The sequence below is a fragment of the Antechinus flavipes genome, chromosome 5 (genome assembly GCF_016432865.1).
Source record: "Antechinus flavipes isolate AdamAnt ecotype Samford, QLD, Australia chromosome 5, AdamAnt_v2, whole genome shotgun sequence".
NCBI classification, from domain to species: Eukaryota; Metazoa; Chordata; class Mammalia; order Dasyuromorphia; family Dasyuridae; genus Antechinus; species Antechinus flavipes.
The window spans coordinates 198,635,086-198,656,560 of NC_067402.1; the positions used below are offsets into that span (position 1 = coordinate 198,635,086).

General features: G+C 35.1%; 1 protein-coding gene across 1 annotated transcript in view; it reads left to right on the forward strand.

The window, feature by feature from the left end:
* CACNA1C (calcium voltage-gated channel subunit alpha1 C) overlaps positions 1–21,475 on the forward strand; it is an 808,853-nt gene that overhangs the window by 558,023 nt on the left and 229,355 nt on the right. The window contains exons 8-9 of the mRNA XM_052001637.1: positions 13,011–13,114; positions 18,421–18,593. Coding sequence (XP_051857597.1) covers positions 13,011–13,114; positions 18,421–18,593 — 277 coding nt within the window. The remainder of the gene's footprint in view (positions 1–13,010; positions 13,115–18,420; positions 18,594–21,475) is intronic.

Sequence of the window (21,475 nt, forward strand, 5' to 3'; positions counted from 1 at the left end):
ATAGAGGAACAAAGTCACTTAGGTACAAAGAAATTAAAAATAAAATTGTTGGTCTATACCATGTTTTAGTCAGATAGATATCCAGTTTTCTTAAAAGTTTGGGCAAAATTGTGATTTCCTATTCCGATAGTTGGAATCTTTGGATTTATCAAATAAAAGGAAACTGTTCTCATTTGCTTCTATCTATTATGTACATTTTCTCTTCCAATGCTCAGTCTCTGTTCCTTGACCAGAATCAAATTGTTTTGATAATTACTATTTTATAATAGTTTGAGATCTAGTGTTATCATGCCCTTTTCCTTCTCACTAATTTTCATTATTTCCCTTGAGAGTCTTAATTTATTATTCCTCCAGATTAATTTTATTTTTTCTAACTTATTGATATAGCTCTAAATATATAAATTAATTTAAGGAGAATTGTCATTTCTAGTATCATATTTGTAAAGCATTTAGCATAATGCTTAGCACATGCGAGGCACTATATAAATATTAGGTATTTTTACTATATTGGTTCAGACTATCCATATGCAACACTTATTTAGGTCTGTTTTTGTGTAAAAAATCTTTTGTAGCTATTTTGAAGTAGTACCAGTATGTGTCTTAATGGGAGATTCCCAAGTATTTTATATATTCTATAGTCATTGTAAATGGAATATCTCTTTCTATCTCTTCCTACTGAGTTTTGTTGGTAATATTCAAATATGGTGATGATTTATGTGACTTTATTTTATATTCTGTGACTTTGCTGAAGTTGTTTATTGTTTCAATTAATTTTTTGTTGTTGCCTGAGCTCTCTAAGTAAACCATCATATCATCCACAAAAAAAAAGGATAATTTTGGTTTCCTCTTTGCCTCTGCTAATTCTCTCAAATATTTTTCTTCTCTTATTGCTATAGATAGCATTTTAAACACTATATCAAATACTAATGATACTCTATTGATATCATATGATTTTTGTTCTTGTTATTAATGGCATCAATAAGGTTTTCCTAATAGTGAACCAACCCTACATTCCTGATATACATCCAAACTGGTATAATGTATAATTTTTGTAATATACTGCAATAGTATGCTTGCTAATAATTTTTGCATCAACATTTAATTGGGGATTGGTCTATAGTTTGCTTTCTGTCCTTACTTCCTGATTTCAGTATTAAGGCCATAATTGTCTCATAGAAAGAATTTGATAGGATCTCTTCTTTTGCTATTTTTTCCAATATTTTTTGAATATTGGGATTATTTGTTCCTTAAATATTGATAGAATCCATTTATAGATTCATTTGGTTTTTTTTTCTTTTGGTAACTCATTTGCAGCTTGTTTGACTTCTTTTTCTAAGACTGGGCTATTTAACATCCTCTATATCATTCTAATAACCTGGGCATTTTGTATTTCAGTAAAAATTCATTCATTTCATTTAGATTGTCAATATTACTGCCATATTATTAGGTAAGATAGTTTTTTTTTTAAATAATTCTTTTATTTCTTTATTTGTTGTAAATTTATCTTTTTCATATTTGAAACTGATAATTTGGCTTTTCTCTTTCTTTAAAAAAAAATAAAATTAGCTAGTGTTTTGTTTAGTTATTTAGGTTTTTTATTAATTGGCTCCTAATTTTTTTTGGTTAATTCAGTGGGTTTTTTTCCACTTTCAATTTTTTATCTATCTTTTATCTTTAGGAATTATATTTTAGTGTTTGATTTTGTGTTATTAAATTCCTTGGTTTCTAGAGGTTTTGTTTTTAATTGCTTGCCCAAGTTATTGATATGTTCATTCTCTTACTGATGAAAGCATTTGAGATATAAATGTTACCCTCAGAACTGCTTTGGCTGCATCCCAAAAGCTTTCATATATTCTTTTTAAATTTTAATGAAATGAGCTATTGTTTTTATGGTTTGTTCTTCTACCCAACTTTTCTTTCAAGTTGTATTTATTCTGTAATTAATTTTAGTCATTTCTTCAGTAGACCTTCATAGAATGTAAGTTTATTGCATTGTGACATACAAAAGATGTGCTTAATTTTTTTCTGCATTTTTGTAAGGTCTTTATGCTCTAATACAGGGTAAATTTTTGTAAAGTGCCATGCAAAACTATGAAATGTTTATGTTCCTTTCTATTCCCTTTCAATAACCTCCAGAAATCTATCACGTCTAATTTTTTAAAATATATATATTTAGGTCCTTTACTTCTTTTTTGCTTATTTTTTGGTTAGACATCTAAGTCTGCCAGTTACCTCCCATTATGATGTTACTATTTCTTCCTGTAACTCATTTAAGTTTTTCTGTAAGTACTTTTATTGCTATACTATGCCAGGCATATATATTTAGTATTAATTTTAATTCATTGTCTATGGTATTTTTCAGGAAAATGTAATTTCCAAGTTCTTTTCTTTTAATTAAATCTATTTTTGCTGTTGCTTCTGAAAACATGATTGCTGCCCCTGGGTTTTTTTTTCAACTTTAAGTAATTCTGTATCTCTTATGCCAAGTTGTTCATTTTCTTCCCAATTCCTTCTTTCATAACTCTTTTTTTTTTCAAATTCACTTGTTACTGTTTTCATTTTATAATTACTTCTTCTGCTACTCTCATTTCATTTATAAAACATTTATTTAAGGCTTTGCTTGTAGATGTTTCGATTGATTTTCTTCTAGGTTTGTATATAAAGTATCCATATAAAGTATCAATAACTCTTTATAGTGGGATTCTTTTTTGTTTGTTTTCTTGCTTGTGCTTATTTCCTGACTTTAGTCTTAGGCTAGGTTCTATGCACTTTGGAAGGGATCATTTGTGTTATGTTTGGTCCTCTTTTATGTCATCCTGAATTCTGCTGATACTTTCTCAGGAACTGAGTGTTGTGTTATTCAAGAATGTCAGGAATAGTTCAAGTTAGAGAACTGCAAACTTTCAGTTTGCATGTTTTAAAAAAAAATCTAAACACAGTCCTCTTGCTCTGAGCTCTGCAAATTTCTAACCTGAGTTGCAACTACTGGTTGGCAGTCCAGTAGATACAATTATACTCAGCTATTATTAAGCATCTAGAAAGCACTTTAGGTTCAGAACACACAAATTATAACAGAACTGCATGTTCTCTTGATCTGAGCTCCATGCCCTGGTTATTCCACTATATATTTTGCATGAGAGGATCTGAAATCCAAATCTTCTCCCAGAGTCAAACACCAAACTGCTGCTGGTTTTTCTACTTGCTTTTCACTCAGTATACCATTTACAACTTGTGACTACTCCTTGCCTTGGACTGCAACTCTTAGGTTTAGGTCCCTTCCTCAGTTTATACTGGATCTGCAATCTCACACTGGCCAGTAAATGACAGAGCAGACAACCGGTGCTTGTTCCTGCCACCTGAACAAAGTCGGTCATCTTTGTGCAATATCTGGAACTTCTTCTGTCCCTTGATCATAATTCTTAGTCCCTTCACTCCTGGCTAGTGTTCTCTTGGCTAGGTGTTGTTCCCCTTCTCTATAGACTTTTTTATGTCTTCCTATGCTGACCTGGGATAGAAAAATGACTCACTATGATTTTTTTTTCTTGAATATCCTAATTAGGACTTTGTCTCATATGTTTTCTGAATCTTTATGAAGTATTTGTGAGGGAGAAGCTGAACAGCTTCTTCCTAGTGACATCTTGGTTAGTTTCCAAGAACAATACTTTTCTAAAGTGAGAACAATCATGATAGAGAAAAAAGAACCCCTACACTTGTCAATATAACTCCTAAATTTAAATAGTAGCTCTCACACTTATTAGTTATATGACCATGGGCAAGGTGTTTAATACCTCTGAGACTATTTGTTCATCTATATAATAGGAATTATAATGCTAACATTATCTTGCTGGATTATTGTGTTAAAGGTACTTTGTAAATTTAAAGTGAATTATGGAAATTAATTATCTAATTATCATCAAAGAACCTGTATATTGCTAGGCAACTAGATGGCCTTGTGGATAGCGTACTGGGCTTGGAATCAAGAGGACCCGAGTTCAAATCCAGCTTCAGATACTTAACACTTCCTAGCTGTGTGATCCTGGGAAAGTCACTTAATCCCAATTGCTTCACACAAGGAAAAAAAGAAATTAAAAAGAACCTGTATGTTGTAATATAAAATGGCAGTGAGTGATTACAGAGATGTACTGCTCATTAGTTTTAAGAACCGACTCAACTATGCAGAGTGCCAGTACCATTAGCAGGGATCCCTTAAACAATAATGCTAATTATATTACTAGTAACAAACAGTTATAAAATGCTTTATTTTGTGCACCTGTGCCTCATTGGATATTCATAAGAAATAGTATCTCTATTGCCTTGGGAGTCACTGATTGGGACACTCACCATCTTTAGCAGTACTCACAAGTATGGGCCCAATGGAGGTTTGTTTCATATTTGCTATAAAAAAGTTTATATTCTAATGAAGATCTTTCTTATCTCTAATTATAGCCAATTATTTACCTTCTCTATGATAGACTGGTCCACCACAGATTAAACTCCACAAAGATTCATATCAGATATATCAGTTCTAGACATTTCCAGGAGAACTCAGTAACCAGAACTAGACCCAAGATGGTCCAGGCTTGGCTCAAGGTCAAGTATTGTGTCAACAACAATGAATCTTGCCTATATCTTTTGGAGACCAGAATATCCTGGGATCTTTGGTTCAATACCCTTTATTCACAAATGGTTACTTTTGAGGCCAGGGTGATCTCTATTTATACCTAATTATCTGGGCTGTGTCATGTTTGAGAAACTTCAATAAGAAATGAAACCAAGAGAAAGGAATATCATGTTAAATAAACCATGTAGGCTCTCAAAGTTCCAAAGCATGCTACCTTCCTCTACTACTTTACTGCTCCATTGGCTTTTCCATCTCTCACATCTAGAAAGATAATATTTCATAATCTTATGGATTGTTCCAACAGTTTTTTTCATATTTCAAAAGTATTTTATTTTTCCAAAGATAGTTTTCAACATTCACCTTTGCAAAATTTTGTGCTCCAGATTTTTCTCCCTCTCTGCTCCCCTACACAACACAGCAAGTAATCTGATATAAGTTAAACATGTGCAATTCCTCTAAACATATTTCCAAATTTGTTATGCTACACGAGAAAAATCTGCACAAGGGAAAAAATGAGAGAGAAAAAAACAAGTAAACAACAACAAAAAAAGATGAAAATGCTATACTTTTATCCACGTTCAGTCTCCATAGTTATTTTTCTAGATGCAGATGGCACTTTCCATCATAAATCTATTGGAATTGAAATGGAGTCAGGATGGGGAAGCAAAGGCAAGAACTTGCCCAATCTCTCCCAAATTGCTCCAAATTCCTTTAAATTATAAGTCTAAATTTTAGAGCATCAGTATACCTAAAGACAGAGTAGAATATTTTCCAGCCAAAGGCAACCTACAAATCTATTGAAATTGCCTTGAATCACCTCACTGTTGAAAAGAGCCAAGTCTATCACATCCAACTGTTTCTTTACATAGCTTAAAACTAACTTGAAGTATACTCAAACAACATGTAAACACTTCATAATACATAAAACACATATCAACATTGAATAATAATTCATAAAGATATGAACAAAGTTTTCATTATCATAATTTGCAAGAAAATGGAACCCAGATAAAAAAGCATCCTTGGAGTCTTCCATCACACACAAGTCTTATGTAAGATATCAGAATCCTTCCTATATGTAATGTTCTACAGCATGTTGAACAAACTTGAAGTCAGCAACAGAAGTTCAATTCCTTTTAGTAGATGACCAATCCTGCACAAATCAACTAACATCTCAGGACCTCATTTTCCTCACAGGGAAAATTAATGTATTGGTCTCTAGCATTTATATAGTACTTCAAGTTTTGTAAACTGTTTTACATTTCATCTTATTTGATCCTCACAATAACCTTGTGACAGGCACTATTATTATTTCTTTTTTAAGCTCGGGAAAACTTCGATTAGGTTAAATGACTTGTCCAGAGTCACACAACATGTTAAGTGTCTAAGGCCAGATTTGAACTTAAATCTTGCTAAGTCCAAGTCATTGCACAGTCCACTGTGTCATCTAGCTGCCTCTCTTGGTTCTATGATGTGACACACCCATTTATAGACCAAATTTTCATGAACCTCATTACCTAATTTAACTAGGAAATCCCCCAGGGAGGTCAGGGCCTCCACTTCTGATTACTCTAGGGCCAGTGTCTGATTTCTTTTGAGGATTAAAGCTACTTCCTCATATAGCCTAGACATTCTTCTTTGGCTAGGTTTGACTCTTTCCTGTACATATGATTTCCATTTAAATATTAAGGTTTCTTGGGTCCTAACTTTATAGGAGAAAGACTAAAAACTTTTAATTTTGCTAAAGCACTTCTTAACATCATCATATGGTCTGAAGTTGACCTCTCAAGTCTCCATTACAGTTTAAAAAGTAGGGAAGAGCTATTTTTCAAATGTGGGATTTATAATCTCTGGTATTTTTCAGTCCAGAACTTCAGTGATTTCAGCCTCTTTTCCCTAATACTCACACAGTGTCTGAGATTAGATTTAAACTTAGATGTCCCTGTCTCTCAGTAGTGTCCTCTATTCACTGGCCGCCTAGCTCTCTCTCCAATTGGGAATGTTAACTACAACCCTAGGAAATATAAAATGATAACTAGTCAAATTCCCACTAACCAGGGAAATAGTAATTTTCAAACAATATGGGCTCCCAGGAGGCATTAAGGAAAGAGTAAAAATAATGGGAAAATTAATGAAGGCACAGGATTTTAAGCATTAGAAAATTAGCTGATGCAGAGAAGAAAGTTAAAATCCACTCTCAGATATGAGGTTCACTTGGCGACCTATAAAACTGCCATTCTTCCATTCCCAGCATGCTTGATGACAAAGGCTACAAATGCCCAAGAATTTATTTAGCTACTACTTCAAGTTGTTGACTCTTTCAACAATGAATCTCGCCAAACTTGACACAACATATGAGCTGAGTTACTTTTAGAGATTTTACATAGTCAACCTTTTCATGTCGAGTGACAAGTTTCCCATTAATCAAGAAGAGTTTTTACTCAAAGTCCCCTTACCTCACTTTATACAGCTGTTTGTAAGGTCAGAACTCAAGAGAAAATGTCATGGAACTTTATATAGAGATATAGTTGGATAAACATATTTAAAGATGGCAAAAGATGGGGGAAATTTAAAGATGGGAATTTCTTCTCCTACTTTTTAAGGAACTCACAAATAGATTTAGAGATTGTTTATTTATTTATTTCCTCCAGGAATTAGACATTGGTTTTAGCATATTCCCCTAGGTTTTAAATTCATAGGGTCATAGGTTTGAAGCTATAAGTGGCTTTAAAATGCATCTAATTCCTTGATTCTAGTCCTGTGACTAGTGGGGATGATTGAGTTATGTGATTTTTTCCAATCAATTCCTTTTGAGTCATGAACACAATAACTCTGTTCTGCCACTTTTACATAAGAAACTATAAGTCTTTATAGTTTTCAAGAGGGAGGGAAGTCAACATGATTCCTTGTTCCTTTGGGAGTTTTCTGGGCTTTTTGTTACCATATGTTTAAGAGGAGAATAGCCTCAGAAGAGTAGGGACACAATAGTAATAATAATTCATGTTCCAGTAACCCTTGAAGTTTTCTAGATGACTCTCCTCCCAACAACCCTGAAAAGTAGTTAGGATGAGAATTATTATTCTTGTGATCCTCTGAACTGAGACTTGGAAACAGTAAATGCTTTTTCTATGATCACTTATAACTTTTCAAACTTAGACTGCAAATCTGGTGTCTTGACTCCAAGATTGGTGTTCTTTCTAAGGTATACCAAAATCACAAAATTTCAGAATTAATTCAACCTATACTTGAAGAAGATTCCTTTTCTCCAATAGCCCTGACATGTGTTCATCAAATCTTTTCCTGAATACCTCCAATGAGGAGTAATTTATTCTCTTCCAAAGCATTATACTCAGAAATGTGGTTATAATATTTAACAACCAGCTCTCTGGAAGGAAAAAAAGTGCCAATGACAGATTATTAAATCTGTATCATTAATATTTTTCTATCACTTTCTTAAATCTAGATCATAAATGAAACAATAAATTTATAGTATTCACTAATTTTTGAGGTATAAAATGCCTATACTAAAAATTTAACTAAAAATTTAGGCTCTTTGAAATTTGGGCTAATTCCAGAACATCCCTGATTATATTCCACTTTTGAAAACGTTACCTTTTAGGAAAAAAAAAAAACTGAAATCAGTATCTCTGCAACTTTTACCCATTCCTGTGCATAATTCTTTAGCTAAGTGAGGGGATCAGCAAATTAGGCCATTTTTCAAACTTTGGATTGCTGTTTTTGTTTTTTCTATTTTTGTTTTGGAAATAGTTCCATTTCAATTGATAAAAGAATTCATTAGCATTCTATAATTTCCATTCTGTCTGCTCCTTTCTTCCTTCCCCTCCCATCCATAATAACAAATAGCCCAGAATAATGACTTTCTCTTTTAATATTTTTATTTTCCCTATTTACATGTAAAACAATTTTTTCACATTAATTTTTAAAATTTTGAGTTCCAGATTATCTCCTTCCCCTCACTTCCCCTGCATTGAGAAGATCCATGTGAAGTTGTGCAAAACATTTCCATAACAATCACACCGCAAAAGAAAACATAGCTCTCCCCTGACTTCTCCCCAAAAAACCCTAAAAAAAAAATAAAGTTAAAAAATATGCATCAGTCTGTATTCAGATCCAATCAGTTCTTTTTCTGAGCATGGATAGCATTTTTCATCCTAAGTTTCTCAGAGTAGTCCTGGATCATTGCATTTTTGAGAATAACAAAGTTATTCACTGCTGATCATCCCACAACTTTTCTATTACTATGTACACATTACATTTCACTTTGCTTGAGTTCATGGAAGACTTTCCAGGTTTTTCTGAGAACATCCTGCTCATCACAGAATAATGACTTTTAATAAAGAACATAAATCTAAAAACCAATAATGAAATATTTCATTCTGGTTCCTTCAAAATGAGTTGATATTGTCAACACACACACACACACACACACACACACACACACACATAAAACCTAATAGCCCCATCACTTTTGTTTGTCCCTTCCCTTCTACTACCCAACTGTCTTCTGAGTATGCAAGCAGATTACCAAAAAAGCAACCAGAAGCAGAGAATCTATAGAACAAAGGATTTTCAATGAAGTAATACAAAAACCTTCATCTCATACCTGAGGAAAACGGTCTAGAAAGATGGAGTGATTTCTACATGTCTATGGGTAGCCCTGCCTGACCTAGAGCCTCTGTCTCCTAATTGTGCTTTCTTTGCATGTAGATTGCCTCTCACTAGAAAGCTAAAGGGATTAGTGGAAGGTGGGGAGTGACATCTGGGAGAGTTTGCCAACATAGAATCAATAAAGCTTGCCAACTGGTTGGATGTGGGGGAGTTCAAAAGTCAGAGTTAAAAATAAGCTAAATATTACAAATCTATGTGTGACTAGATGGATGATGGTGGCATCCCAGAACTAGAAATTAAGAGAGAGGGGCAGATTTTAGGGGAAATGAGAGGTGTTCACTTTTAGGTATTGTTTCAAGCATCAGCAGGATGCTGAGTTGGAATCATCTGGCAGGAAGTTCTAGGGAAAGATTGGGGTGAGTCAGAGATTGTGATTTTGAAGCTGCCTGCATAGATGATAAATGAAATCATAGGAACAAATGAGATCACTTGGCGAGCATAGGAAGAGCTGAGAATTAGGACTAGAAACTTGGGGGAAAACCCACATTTAAGGGGTGAAAGAATCATAATTTATTGGTGAAAAAGCAAAAGGGATCTCATCAGCTATCCAGGCCACCCCTTTCTTTAACAGTTGAGGGAACTGAGGTCTAGGGCTATATTTATTGATTTATACAAGGATATATAAATAGTATTAACTGATGAAGATGACATTTGAACCCAAGTCTTCAAGAATCAGTGATCTTTGTACTGCACCAGACAAAGAAAATATCACCAAAGAAATCATCCAGATAGTAATCCAGATTTAAAACCTTAATTGTCTTTGACCCCTGTTCATCCTAGCCTTCCCCTCCCTCACCAGCTCAATGCTTCCTCACCCCAGTTGCCTTCACTGAATCACAAATACATAGTTAACAAGGACTATTATAGAAAAATTAAGTCTTCCATACTATCTCAGCCTATTTTTTTAAAGCTTTTTATTTTCAAAACCATACATAAATAGCTTTCAACATTCACTCATGCAAAAACCTTTTATTCCAATTTTTTTTCTCCCTTCCTTCCCTCCACTCCCTCTCTAGATTGCAAATAATCCAATATATGTTAAACATGTGCAATTCTTCTATACATAGTTCTATAATTATCATGCTGCACAAGAAAAATCAGAACAAAAAAGGAAAAAATGAGAAAGAAAACAAAATGCAGGCAAATAATAACAACAAAAAGGGAAAATATTATGTTGTGATCCATACTCAGTTCCCACAATACTTTCTCTGGGTGTATGTGGCTCTCTCCATTACAAGACCATTGGAACTGGCCTGAATCACCTCCCATCCTAACTATTAATATCTAAAGGCCTTAATAGAGTTCTTTAGCAAATCATCCTTTAACTTAACACTCAGAAAATGGCAAGTTATAGAAATAGCTCAAACACTTACTTACTCAAGCACTACTTACATAAGGCCAAAACACCAAGGAAAGAACTTGATATAGCACTTTAGTCCAATCAGGTTGAGTATCTTCTACCACAATATGGACAAAGTATGTGCTCAACTGGGGGAATGTATTTGGAATAAGAAGCTATGTGGAGGATGGTGGAAAATGTTGACAAGGCCTGTTCTGGCCCTTACCTTATTAGATTCACAAGGATCATGTTGGGATTATTTTCAGAAACAATTTTGGTTTTGTTTTTTTTTTTAAATAACTTCAATGGACATCATAATGGTGTAAGTGAAAGGTTGATGACCCCATAAATTTTCATCTTCATAAAAAGTTGGAAAGCATCACCTTGCCTTTAGAAACCACATCTGCTGCCCTCTCTACAGTGATAAGTATTCTTTTCTTATACAGAAGTTTTTTACTCTAAGATAGTTATCTACTGTAGCTTTCAGTTTGCCAAGTTCCAAGTAGCTTCCAAATTTTCCTAGTAGAATTTATCAGGTGATATTCCAGGAGATACACATCCAAATTTGTTGGAAACAAGATAGTTTTCTCTTTCTTCTTCCTTTAATTAATTCAACTATGTCTATAAAGTTTTGGGAAGGTAAGGCATTTTATATATACATATACATATATATATATACATATATAGATATAGATATATAGATATAGATATGTATAGCCTGAGAGTATTCATTGACCCATAGGTGCAGTAGAAGCTTTGATGTTCACGTGAGTCTATTCTGACCTTGCTTGATCACCCTTTTTCTCAGTTCTCTCGCCAGCTCCTAACACATGAACTAACTAATGTGGAAATTATTTATTGTGGGAACACCTGCCTGGACAGAAGAAAGTACATTAAGTCTAGTCTCAGTTAATTTTTTTTTCCGTGCTGAAAATGGCATTACACCAACAGAAAGTACAAGACAGTAGTCTCCTTTAAGTGGCTGCTTTCAAATCTGTTTTAAAAAAAAAATAACTTCAATGGACATCATAATGGTGTAAGTGAAAGGTTGATGACCCCATAAATTTTCATCTTCATAAAAAGTTGGAAAGCATCACCTTGCCTTTAGAAACCACATCTGCTGCCCTCTCTACAGTGATAAGTATTCTTTTCTTATACAGAAGTTTTTTACTCTAAGATAGTTATCTACTGTAGCTTTCAGTTTGCCAAGTTCCAAGTAGCTTCCAAATTTTCCTAGTAGAATTTAACAGGTGATATTCCAGGAGATACACATCCAAATTTGTTGGAAACAAGATAGTTTTCTCTTTCTTCTTCCTTTAATTAATTCAACTATGTCTATAAAGTTTTGGGAAGGTAAGGCATTTTATATATACATATACATACATATATATATACAGATATAGATATAGATATATAGATATAGATATGTATAGCCTGAGAGTATTCATTGACCCATAGGTGCAGTAGAAGCTTTGATATTCACGTGAGTCTATTCTGACCTTGCTTGATCACCCTTTTTCTCAGTTTTCTCGCCAGCTCCTAACACATGAACTAACTAATGTGGAAATTATTTATTGTGGGAACACCTGCCTGGACAGAAGAAAGTACATTAAGTCTAGTCTCAGTTAATTTTTTTTTTCCGTGCTGAAAATGGCATTACACCAACAGAAAGTACAAGACAGTAGTCTCCTTTAAGTGGCTGCTTTCAAATCTGTTTTAAAAAAAATAACAACTCAATTATTTATTTATGGAAAGATAGTTTAAAACCTGATGATGACAAAAGAAAAAAATGTTCCTAATGTTCATGGGAGAAATGAAGTCCAGGTTAATGGGTCCTTTACAGGTTCTGTCTCCACACTTTCCCACCTGCCTCTCTGCTCTAACATGTTTCTGCTTTCTTTCTCTCCTAACTTGCTTTCTCTCCCAACTTTCCTTCATCTTTCCAGATGCAAGACGCAATGGGCTATGAGTTACCCTGGGTGTATTTTGTCAGTCTGGTCATCTTTGGATCCTTTTTCGTTCTAAATCTGGTTCTCGGTGTTTTGAGCGGGTAAGCTGACCATCTCCATGTCCTCCTTCCAATGCAGCCGAGCAGGGCTCCATCACCAGATTCTTCGTGAATGGTATCCTTGTGGATATAGGAAACACCAAAAAAAACACCAAAAAAACAAACAAACAAAAAACGAAATCTCTTGGTTCAAATCAAAACCTCTCATCCATCGATGACATTTGGCTTCCAATTTGGCCTTGGAGGAGAGTTAGGTCCCAATATTCCTGATACCAGTGACTTGGGTGCCCGGTGGAGCTTCGCCATGCTCGGTTGCAGAGTGTGTCTCACTAACTATCATTCCATTCTTCTAGGTCAATGATGCCGTAGGAAGGGACTGGCCCTGGATCTATTTTGTTACACTAATCATCATAGGGTCATTTTTTGTTCTTAACTTGGTTCTCGGTGTCCTTAGCGGGTAAGCAGTACCAAAGAAAACATTACTATTTTTTCATTTCTTTTATTTATCCTTTTCATTCTTGGCTTTATACCTTCTCTGGGTCTCACTGAACCAAGTGAGACAAATGAGTCAGTTTCAGGCACCTTTAAACAAATGGCCTTGGCCCATGTGGGTAAAGAGCACAGATTCCCAGCAATTAATCTCCTGTTCTGGATAATAGACAATGGGCTGAACAGATGGCTTCAGTAAGAGATGACCAGGATGATATGCTATTCATTATGCCAACTATGTCAGTATCCTCCCAAGAAGCCTTTCCACAAGAACAGAATGCCCTTTTGCACTCCATAATGTGAAGCTTAATTTCTTTTAAGTATTTGCTTTTCCCCTTCAGGGAAAGCATTCAATCGGTATGAGGGAAGGCTCACAGAGGTTGTTTCTTAACTATATAGCAGCCTTGGAGCTACCTATTTGTCAAAATTACAAGGTCATAGTAGACCATTAAAAAAAGAATATGACTTGCTTTCATTTAGCTTCATTTTGTACAAACAAAAATTTTGAGTTGTTTTTTAATCAGCTACTAAAATGTTGTTATTTTATAGACCAAAGACCCTATTGCTGATGTACCATTTTTGTCAATGGAAAGAGAACTTGATCATTTAAAGAAATAGACTATCTAGAGATATGACTGGTACATTATAATTTCCCTCAATTTTCAAGAGAAAAAGTTCATTAATCTCACCCATTATAGTTGGCTAAAAGAATGAAATCCAATGTAATTCTGAAGACAGATTTTTTTTAAAGTGGAGGAAATGGGGTATGATTGGGGTATTCGATGTCCCATGGGTAAGCATCTGTGCACCTTGGGGAGCCAGCTGAATGTCTCCTCACCACCCACCTACTCTGCCATATGCTCACACCAGTCATGCCAGAACTGGTCCTAGAAACCCTTACTGATGAGCCTCTGGTTCACTGGTGCTGCTCTGTTGCCACTTTTACTGAACTACATCTGTGATGACATTACAATTATTTTGGACTCCAGTGAGAGTAGTTCAGATCATCTTCTTTTAGTAACCTTTCCTAGAAGCCAAGAGACATTCAGGGAAAAAAGCTTGCCTGTCATTGCCAGCTTGTACATAAGTCAGGAGTAGTTACCACTAAGCCCCAGAGAGATTGGGAACATCACAGAATCGGTGTTCTTGCTCTGAAACTGGGGAAGAAAATGGGCCAGCTCCACCCTACCCTCACTCCCTGTCTCCTCTTAGTATGGGCAACTTATTTACAGATTGTCCTGGCCTAATTCCATTTTTCATTCCCAGGTGAGCTCATGAATAAAAGTCAGTGAAAAATTTTAAGGGGGAAATAGTAAATAGAGGTGGGAGGAAAAGCAAGATCCTCTGATCTAATGCTGGAAAGTGGGGAAGTTTTTATGGTTATGTTCTATTTTTATATTCCAACACAAGAAAATATTTATGTAAATTAAATTCACCTCTCGATGAGAATCTTAAAACTATAAAAGTCAGTATTTCATTTAAGAAAGTTTTTAAAGAAAAATTGTTTAGAATAAAATGATTTCCACATTGCAAGAATTTTGCTTGAAGCAACTATGGTCAAATGGTTTATTTGAGCAATGAATTTGGTAAAGATCTAGCTTCATTTATTAGTGTGACCTTAAACATTTAACCTTTCCTCTCCTAGAAAGTAGAGACAATAATACTTGCATTTCTTATCTCAGGGGTCTTGTTAGGACCAAATGAGATAATATAAAATATAAATATAATAATATAAAAGATAAAATACATATTTTGTAAATGATAATGTTTATGTGAATGTCAACTATCATTTATCTGGCATTGACAAGATGATGTATAATGACATTTTCAGATGATGATGATGATGATGATGAAGTTGTGAATGGTGGTAGTGATGATAATAGTAATTTTTTTAACCAGAATATTTCATTCACTGAAAATGCCATATAAATGAGATATTACATGAAACTCATGTCACATCACACATTCAATTTATATATATATGGAGAGAAAGGTGTATATGTGTGTATATATATGTGCACATGCACACATATATTCATCATTTCATTTGTTCTCAAGATAATCCTGTGAGTTGGGTAAGGCAAGTCTTTTTCCCATTTGACCTTTAATTACAAACCTTTGAAGAAACTTCATTTTCAGGAGCTAAAATCAATTATAACGACAGATTCAAGTTTGTTCCTGAAATTGTCTTTGAAACTAAATCAACTAATGTCCCACAGAATCTAAAATCTTCAACATTTTTTCTTTTAAAGAGCACCAAGGGAAAAAAAATGCCTTCAGTTGGCAGCAAAAGCTATGGAACTTAGAATCACTTTGGCTCTGTAATCATTAAATCTTTATCCCTCTGACCAAGATGACCCTGGTACAAGAATAGAAAGGAAGAACCAATTATGTAATGAAGAAGGAAATTTATAACCTGTGGAGTTTTAATGAATTGTCATAGATTCAATTTGTTCAGATTCAAAACTGTTTTAAAAAGCTTGAATTGAAAAAAGCCAGGAAATGCATTTCAGTGAGTAAGTATGCAAGAGGTTTCTTTAGCTTCAGAGGGAATTTCTGCTACTCACAGCTCTGACCTTAGAATACGATTTAAAAATGGAAAAGACTTTAAAAGTTCATCTAGTCCAATAGTCTATACGGCCTGGACTTTTCAACTACATCTCCCTTTGTGGGTTTTACATTTCTAAACAACGCAGGGCTCTTGGGCCCATTTTTCTTGGTAGCTATTGCGGATGATGAATGTATTTCTTCCTTATGACAAAACCCAGGGCTGTGACTGATTGTAAAACTAGCTTCAGTCCCAAGGCCCAACACAGCTCCCATCAGGTTAGGGTTTAAATGTCTTCATTAGCTCAGGCCCCAGTGCAGAAAGATGGCTGGCATCCAAGTGAGAAGATAAAAGAGGCAGATTCTGCCATCCAGCAAATCATTACTATTTTTGGTTTGGCTCATACCAGCCCTTATTTCCTTCCTCACTGCTACACATCTGGGTTAAACCATAGGATCATTGGGTCTACAGGAAGATCATCTTCTGCCCTTCTTTAAAATATGTAATTCATTCAAGGAAATGAATTCTCAAGACCTAAAAAAGTTCTCTATCTTCCAAGCAAGTGCAAAAACTTGCATTTTTCATCCCTCACATTTTTAGTGAACTTCACTTATGGTTTTGGTTATATAGATAATTCTCATTCCACTTTGTTCCAAAATTCCAAAATTGTTTTGTTCCAAAACAAAAATGGCTTAGTTCCCCCTATTCTAGTTTGTTCTGAATTCTGAACAAGTCATCTTAACTCTTGGAGACTTGGTTTATTTATTAAATGAAAGACCTTTCAAGGTATCTTTTAGCTCTAAAATCCTATTAGCTTCTCATCCCTCTAGAGGCACAGGGAGTTCTAATTATGATTAGAATCTGAACTCTTTCCTAGTCTGGATTGCCTGTAACAAAAAGTGGAGTGCCCTCCTGATTCTGGTATTTGCCCCATTCTGTAGGAAATTAGTTAGGATTTCATTTTCTGTAAGGAATGGGAAAGGTGTAGATAACAAGAGAGGAAAATTAAATAATTAACAAATTGAAATGGAGTTCTGGATGAAGGGCACAACACGTGACAGGCAGGAATGAGGACTCACAAGAGGAGGTCTAGTTAGCAAGGTATAAGAAGTAAGGCAGATAAGCCAGCTTTACCGCCTGTCCTGCCCCACCACAGGCACATGAACATGATAAAGTGCTATTAGGGACTGAGGTGAGTTTGAGGATGTACATCTTTCGTACCAGCTGCTCTGTTACTTTTTCCTTAATATAAAAACTCCATAGGAAAGTAAATGGCTGCTGTCAAAGAGCCAGAAAAGAGAAAGTTAAATTAAATTAAAATTTGATTTAATCAAATTTTGAAAGAAAACTCAATCCAAGCAAGAATGTCTTTAAGAAAGCGGTTGAAGAGAAGTCATTAGAATGAGAGTACCTCAACCCCTCCCTACTTTTTGTCACTTCCTTCCTATCCTCCATACATACAGCCAGAAAATTGCTACACATCATTCCATCCAAATGGTGAGTGCAGTCAGACCGCAGAGACAAAATGCTCACTCTAAATGCTTATGGTAATAATGCTGCTAGTTAAGTGGCCATCTTGTTCAACTGGACTGCCCATCCTTCTTCCCTTTTTGGATATTTATTCCAATCAAAACATTTGTCTATGGGGAAGAAATTGTATCTTATTCTGGTAGACTTTTAGAAACTCTCAGCTTCCAATTGGACCTTTTCAGGAGGAGGAGGATGGGAAAACCAAAACTATAGGTACCCACTAAATTATTGCTTAAGTTCTCTTGGAACCAACATGATGGGAAATAAATTAACAATGATTCTTCTTTGAAGGTTGAAACCCTATATTATAAGCAGACCCACCAGCCTTAACACACATGAACATAAAAATTATATGCACACACACACACACACACACACACACACACACACAAATTAGAGTTCAGAAGAATAAAGCAAAAGAGTTTTATATGGAATTCAAGTTAACAGATAATCACAGTTAAAGAGAAAAACAAACAAGAACCATTTCTCCAGCAAAATCCTAATTCCTTTGAAATCACTATTGCTTTAAAATTAAATTTATCTTTCAATTTTCACATTATCTGAGGTTCATTTTTTTCAATAAATGGTATTTTCTTGTGTTTGGAATCTTTGATATTTATTTTTCTCTTTGTGGGAAAGGACCTTTGGCCTAAAAATGTTTTAGATTTGATTAATGTGCCAATAGCTGTCGAATGTTCTTAAAAATGGAGAGAGGAGACTGAAGAAACTAAGATTCTCCCTCTGGATGCCCTTTATGTTTATAACCTGATTCACCTTGAAACTTCCCATGCTGCCTAAGTGCTGGCTAGTATATATTTAAAATGGGATGAAATCATGGATTCCATTCTTTTACGCTTTCCTAAGTGCTACATGTAAGGGATTCTTAGAGAGTGGTACTGTAGAAATGTCAAGATTATGATTTGAAATAGACGCAACCTTCTCCATCCCCATTTAGACTGTTTTGTGAGCATTCTGGAGATCTTCAATGCTTCTTCCCTAGTCATGTAACAAGAAGTGTATAGAGAGAGTATCTTTAAAAGGGGATGGTACGTGGGCAGGTTTTCTTGTGGAACCTCATCTAATTATGTTCTTTTTCCAACATCCCCACATCTCCTCTCCTTCCTGATTCCTATCTTCTTCCTCCTTTTTTCCTCCCATCCCACCTACCACACACTACTCCAACACTCTCTCACCAGAGAATTTTCCAAAGAGAGAGAGAAGGCAAAAGCTAGAGGAGACTTCCAAAAGCTGCGAGAGAAGCAGCAGCTGGAAGAGGACCTCAAAGGCTACTTGGACTGGATCACTCAAGCTGAAGATATTGACCCTGAGAATGAAGATGAAGGCATGGATGAGGAGAAGCCCAGAAATAGTAAGCAACTCTTCTCTCTCTTTGGGGTTGATGGTGGGAGGGAAGGAGCAGAAGTCAGAGACTTCTCTCATCTAAACTTGTATAAGATCAGTAGTAGTGAGCCCTCTTGAGATAAGGTTCTTCTTATAAGTAGAGTACTGTGATATTTAGTGGTAAAGAGGATAGGGACATGGATATAAAACAATTATTGATCCAAAGAGGTTTACATTTATTTTTGTTATCTTTAACATTAAAATGTGTGGGAGGGTGTGTGTGTGTGTGTGTGTGTGTGTGTGTGTGTGTGTGTGTGTGTAAGAGGTTCAGAGGAAGGAATTAATTGATAAATGCTGATAAAGATTCCCTTTTTAAGATAGTATTTGTATAAGCCAATACTATTACCTTGTTATCTATTCTTCTGCACGTCAGATTACATATGCAATCAAATGGAAAATTTTTCTATTTCATAGGATTCTCTTTTCTAATGTTTGTTGGCCCTCGGTGCTTCCTGTACTCCTGTAGATGAGAATTAAACCTGTCCTAACTGTCTGTCCTAGATGGGATTTCGGGGAAGGGTGAAGATAGAAAAGGAAAAATAGAAGCTCCTCATTGACAGTTGTAGAAAACACAAGTCTATAAGATTCAAGTCATAGCCAGGAGCAGCCTTTCTTCTTTCACTGAGTGATTGGATGAATTTGCCAGATTCATCCTTTGGGATCAGTTCATCTGAAAACAAAAATAAAACCAAGTCAGTAAACATATGAACAAAAGACTGTGGATTAATTTTTAAAATAGATTAAAAATAAGCAAATAAGGCCAGATTTGAATGAATTGCCTTGAAGGTCAGAGACAATGTCTACTGGTATGAAAAGGATAAGGAGTGCTAACAAAGGGCCCTCTGCTTGATACCTTGATATGGCTGGAATTTAGGAACTGTTAGCAGATTTATCCATTAGACAATTTTTTTTTTGGCACTATGTTAAGGGAAAGGATTGTCCTGAAAGATAGTGAGAATTATTACCTCTTAAAAACAGGAACATTAGGACCTCAGCTCATCCACACAACAGATTTCAAGGGTGGCATCTTTATCTCATGATTAACGGCTATGAGCATTTTTCTTGGTGTATGTTATTTTAGAAATTCATTTAACTACCATTTTTTGACTGCCATTCACCATTCACAGAGACATGTTGTCCCCTGGCCAGAGCAAGAACTTCTATGATAGTCCATCTTTCTGCTTTTTGTCCTTTGAATGAGCTAATTCCAGGAACTGAGAACTGTTGCTGTAGGTTATCTCTCATGTTCTAGAAGACCTTCATTCAAATTCTAAACCAAAATTTGAAAACAGAACATCTCTCCTCCATGTCAATTGATACTTATAAGATAGGATTTCAGCCTTCAAAGAAGAATCATTGTTAATTTATTTACCACCATATTGGTTCTAAGGGAACTTAAGGAATGATTTACTGGATACCTGCAGTTTTAGTTTTCCCATTCTCCTGAAAAGGTCCAACTAGAAGCTGAGAGCTTATAGAAGTCTACTGGGATAGATAGACTGAAATATTATCTCATTGCTTAGTGTGTTTATGAACTTGACTAAGCCATTTAATCACCCTCACCCCATTCCCCAATCTCACTTTTATCCTTTATAAATTGAGAGAATTAGACTAGATAGCCTCCAAAGTCCCATTTCTAAAACTATGATCCTAAGATAATTTTCTAATTTAAAATCCTATTAGCCTATGAGTCTATAAAGAAATGCAGAGGAGAGAAGACTTGGACCTGAAATGGTCAAAGCTCCATTGAACTATGAATCAAGTTCAAATCTCACCTCATTACTGTCTGAGCAAATCACATAACCTTTGCCTGCCTCAGTTTCCTCATCTGTAAAATGAGAATAATGATAACATCTGTCTCCCAGGATTTTGTTAGGATGAAATAGCGAATATTTATAAAATATTTTGCAAACTTCAAAGCACTATGTAAAAATTAGGTGTTAGTAGTAGTGGTAGTGATAATAAGAATAGAGTGGACATTAAGGATTTTTAATGCCTTTCAACTAGTGACACACATCATGCTATAGGTTTTGGTTCTTTCCTAAGACAATTGTGTTTTCTTAGAAGCAGGATGGGAATTATGAAGAATATAGGCTATTAGCTTCCTATGCATCATTTGGATGTACCATTAGAATTGATATAGCAAATTTTGCTTTTGGCCTCTCAGGATTTCACCTTTGTCTTATATCTAGACTACCCAAATCTCTACACCCAAATCAGGAGACATCAAGCTTTCTAGACCTACTAGAGTCTGAGCTAGTCTCGCTTCTCGGGTTTATCTGGCCCCCGTAGCATGCCTTTCCTTGCTCTGATCCTGTCACCAAATGTGAGGTCCCAGTCTAACCAACTCCTTTCCTTTCTTTCTATATTCTATCTCCAATGATTCTGTTTTAAACATTTATATTTTAGGCATTTATTTATAAGAAAGACTACATAAATTCAGAAATAATATAAAGGAAGGAATTGAAAATACATATTAAAGAAATGCATTTTCTCCTAGATGGAGTACCACCCAACTTTTCTAAACTGATCCTTAATGGAAGTTCCCCATGGCTAAGTTAAACATCTTGACTCCATTGAGGGCAGAACATCTAGCCCCTTGTGGCCACACACAGAATGGAATTCAAACACTTAAATTTTGTGGATCAAACTAATTAGATCATTTCTCTAATCCCAGGATCATTTTCAGCCAATGAGAATAACTTCTAATTTCAGTGGTAGATATTTAGTCTTGCACTCCTTGTGTAATCAAAGCTAACTTGCTTTCCCTTCTTCTGCTAAATAAGAAAGGAACTAGAAAATCCATTACAAAAGTTTTCTGATTAGATAATTCAGGCCAAGTCTATAACA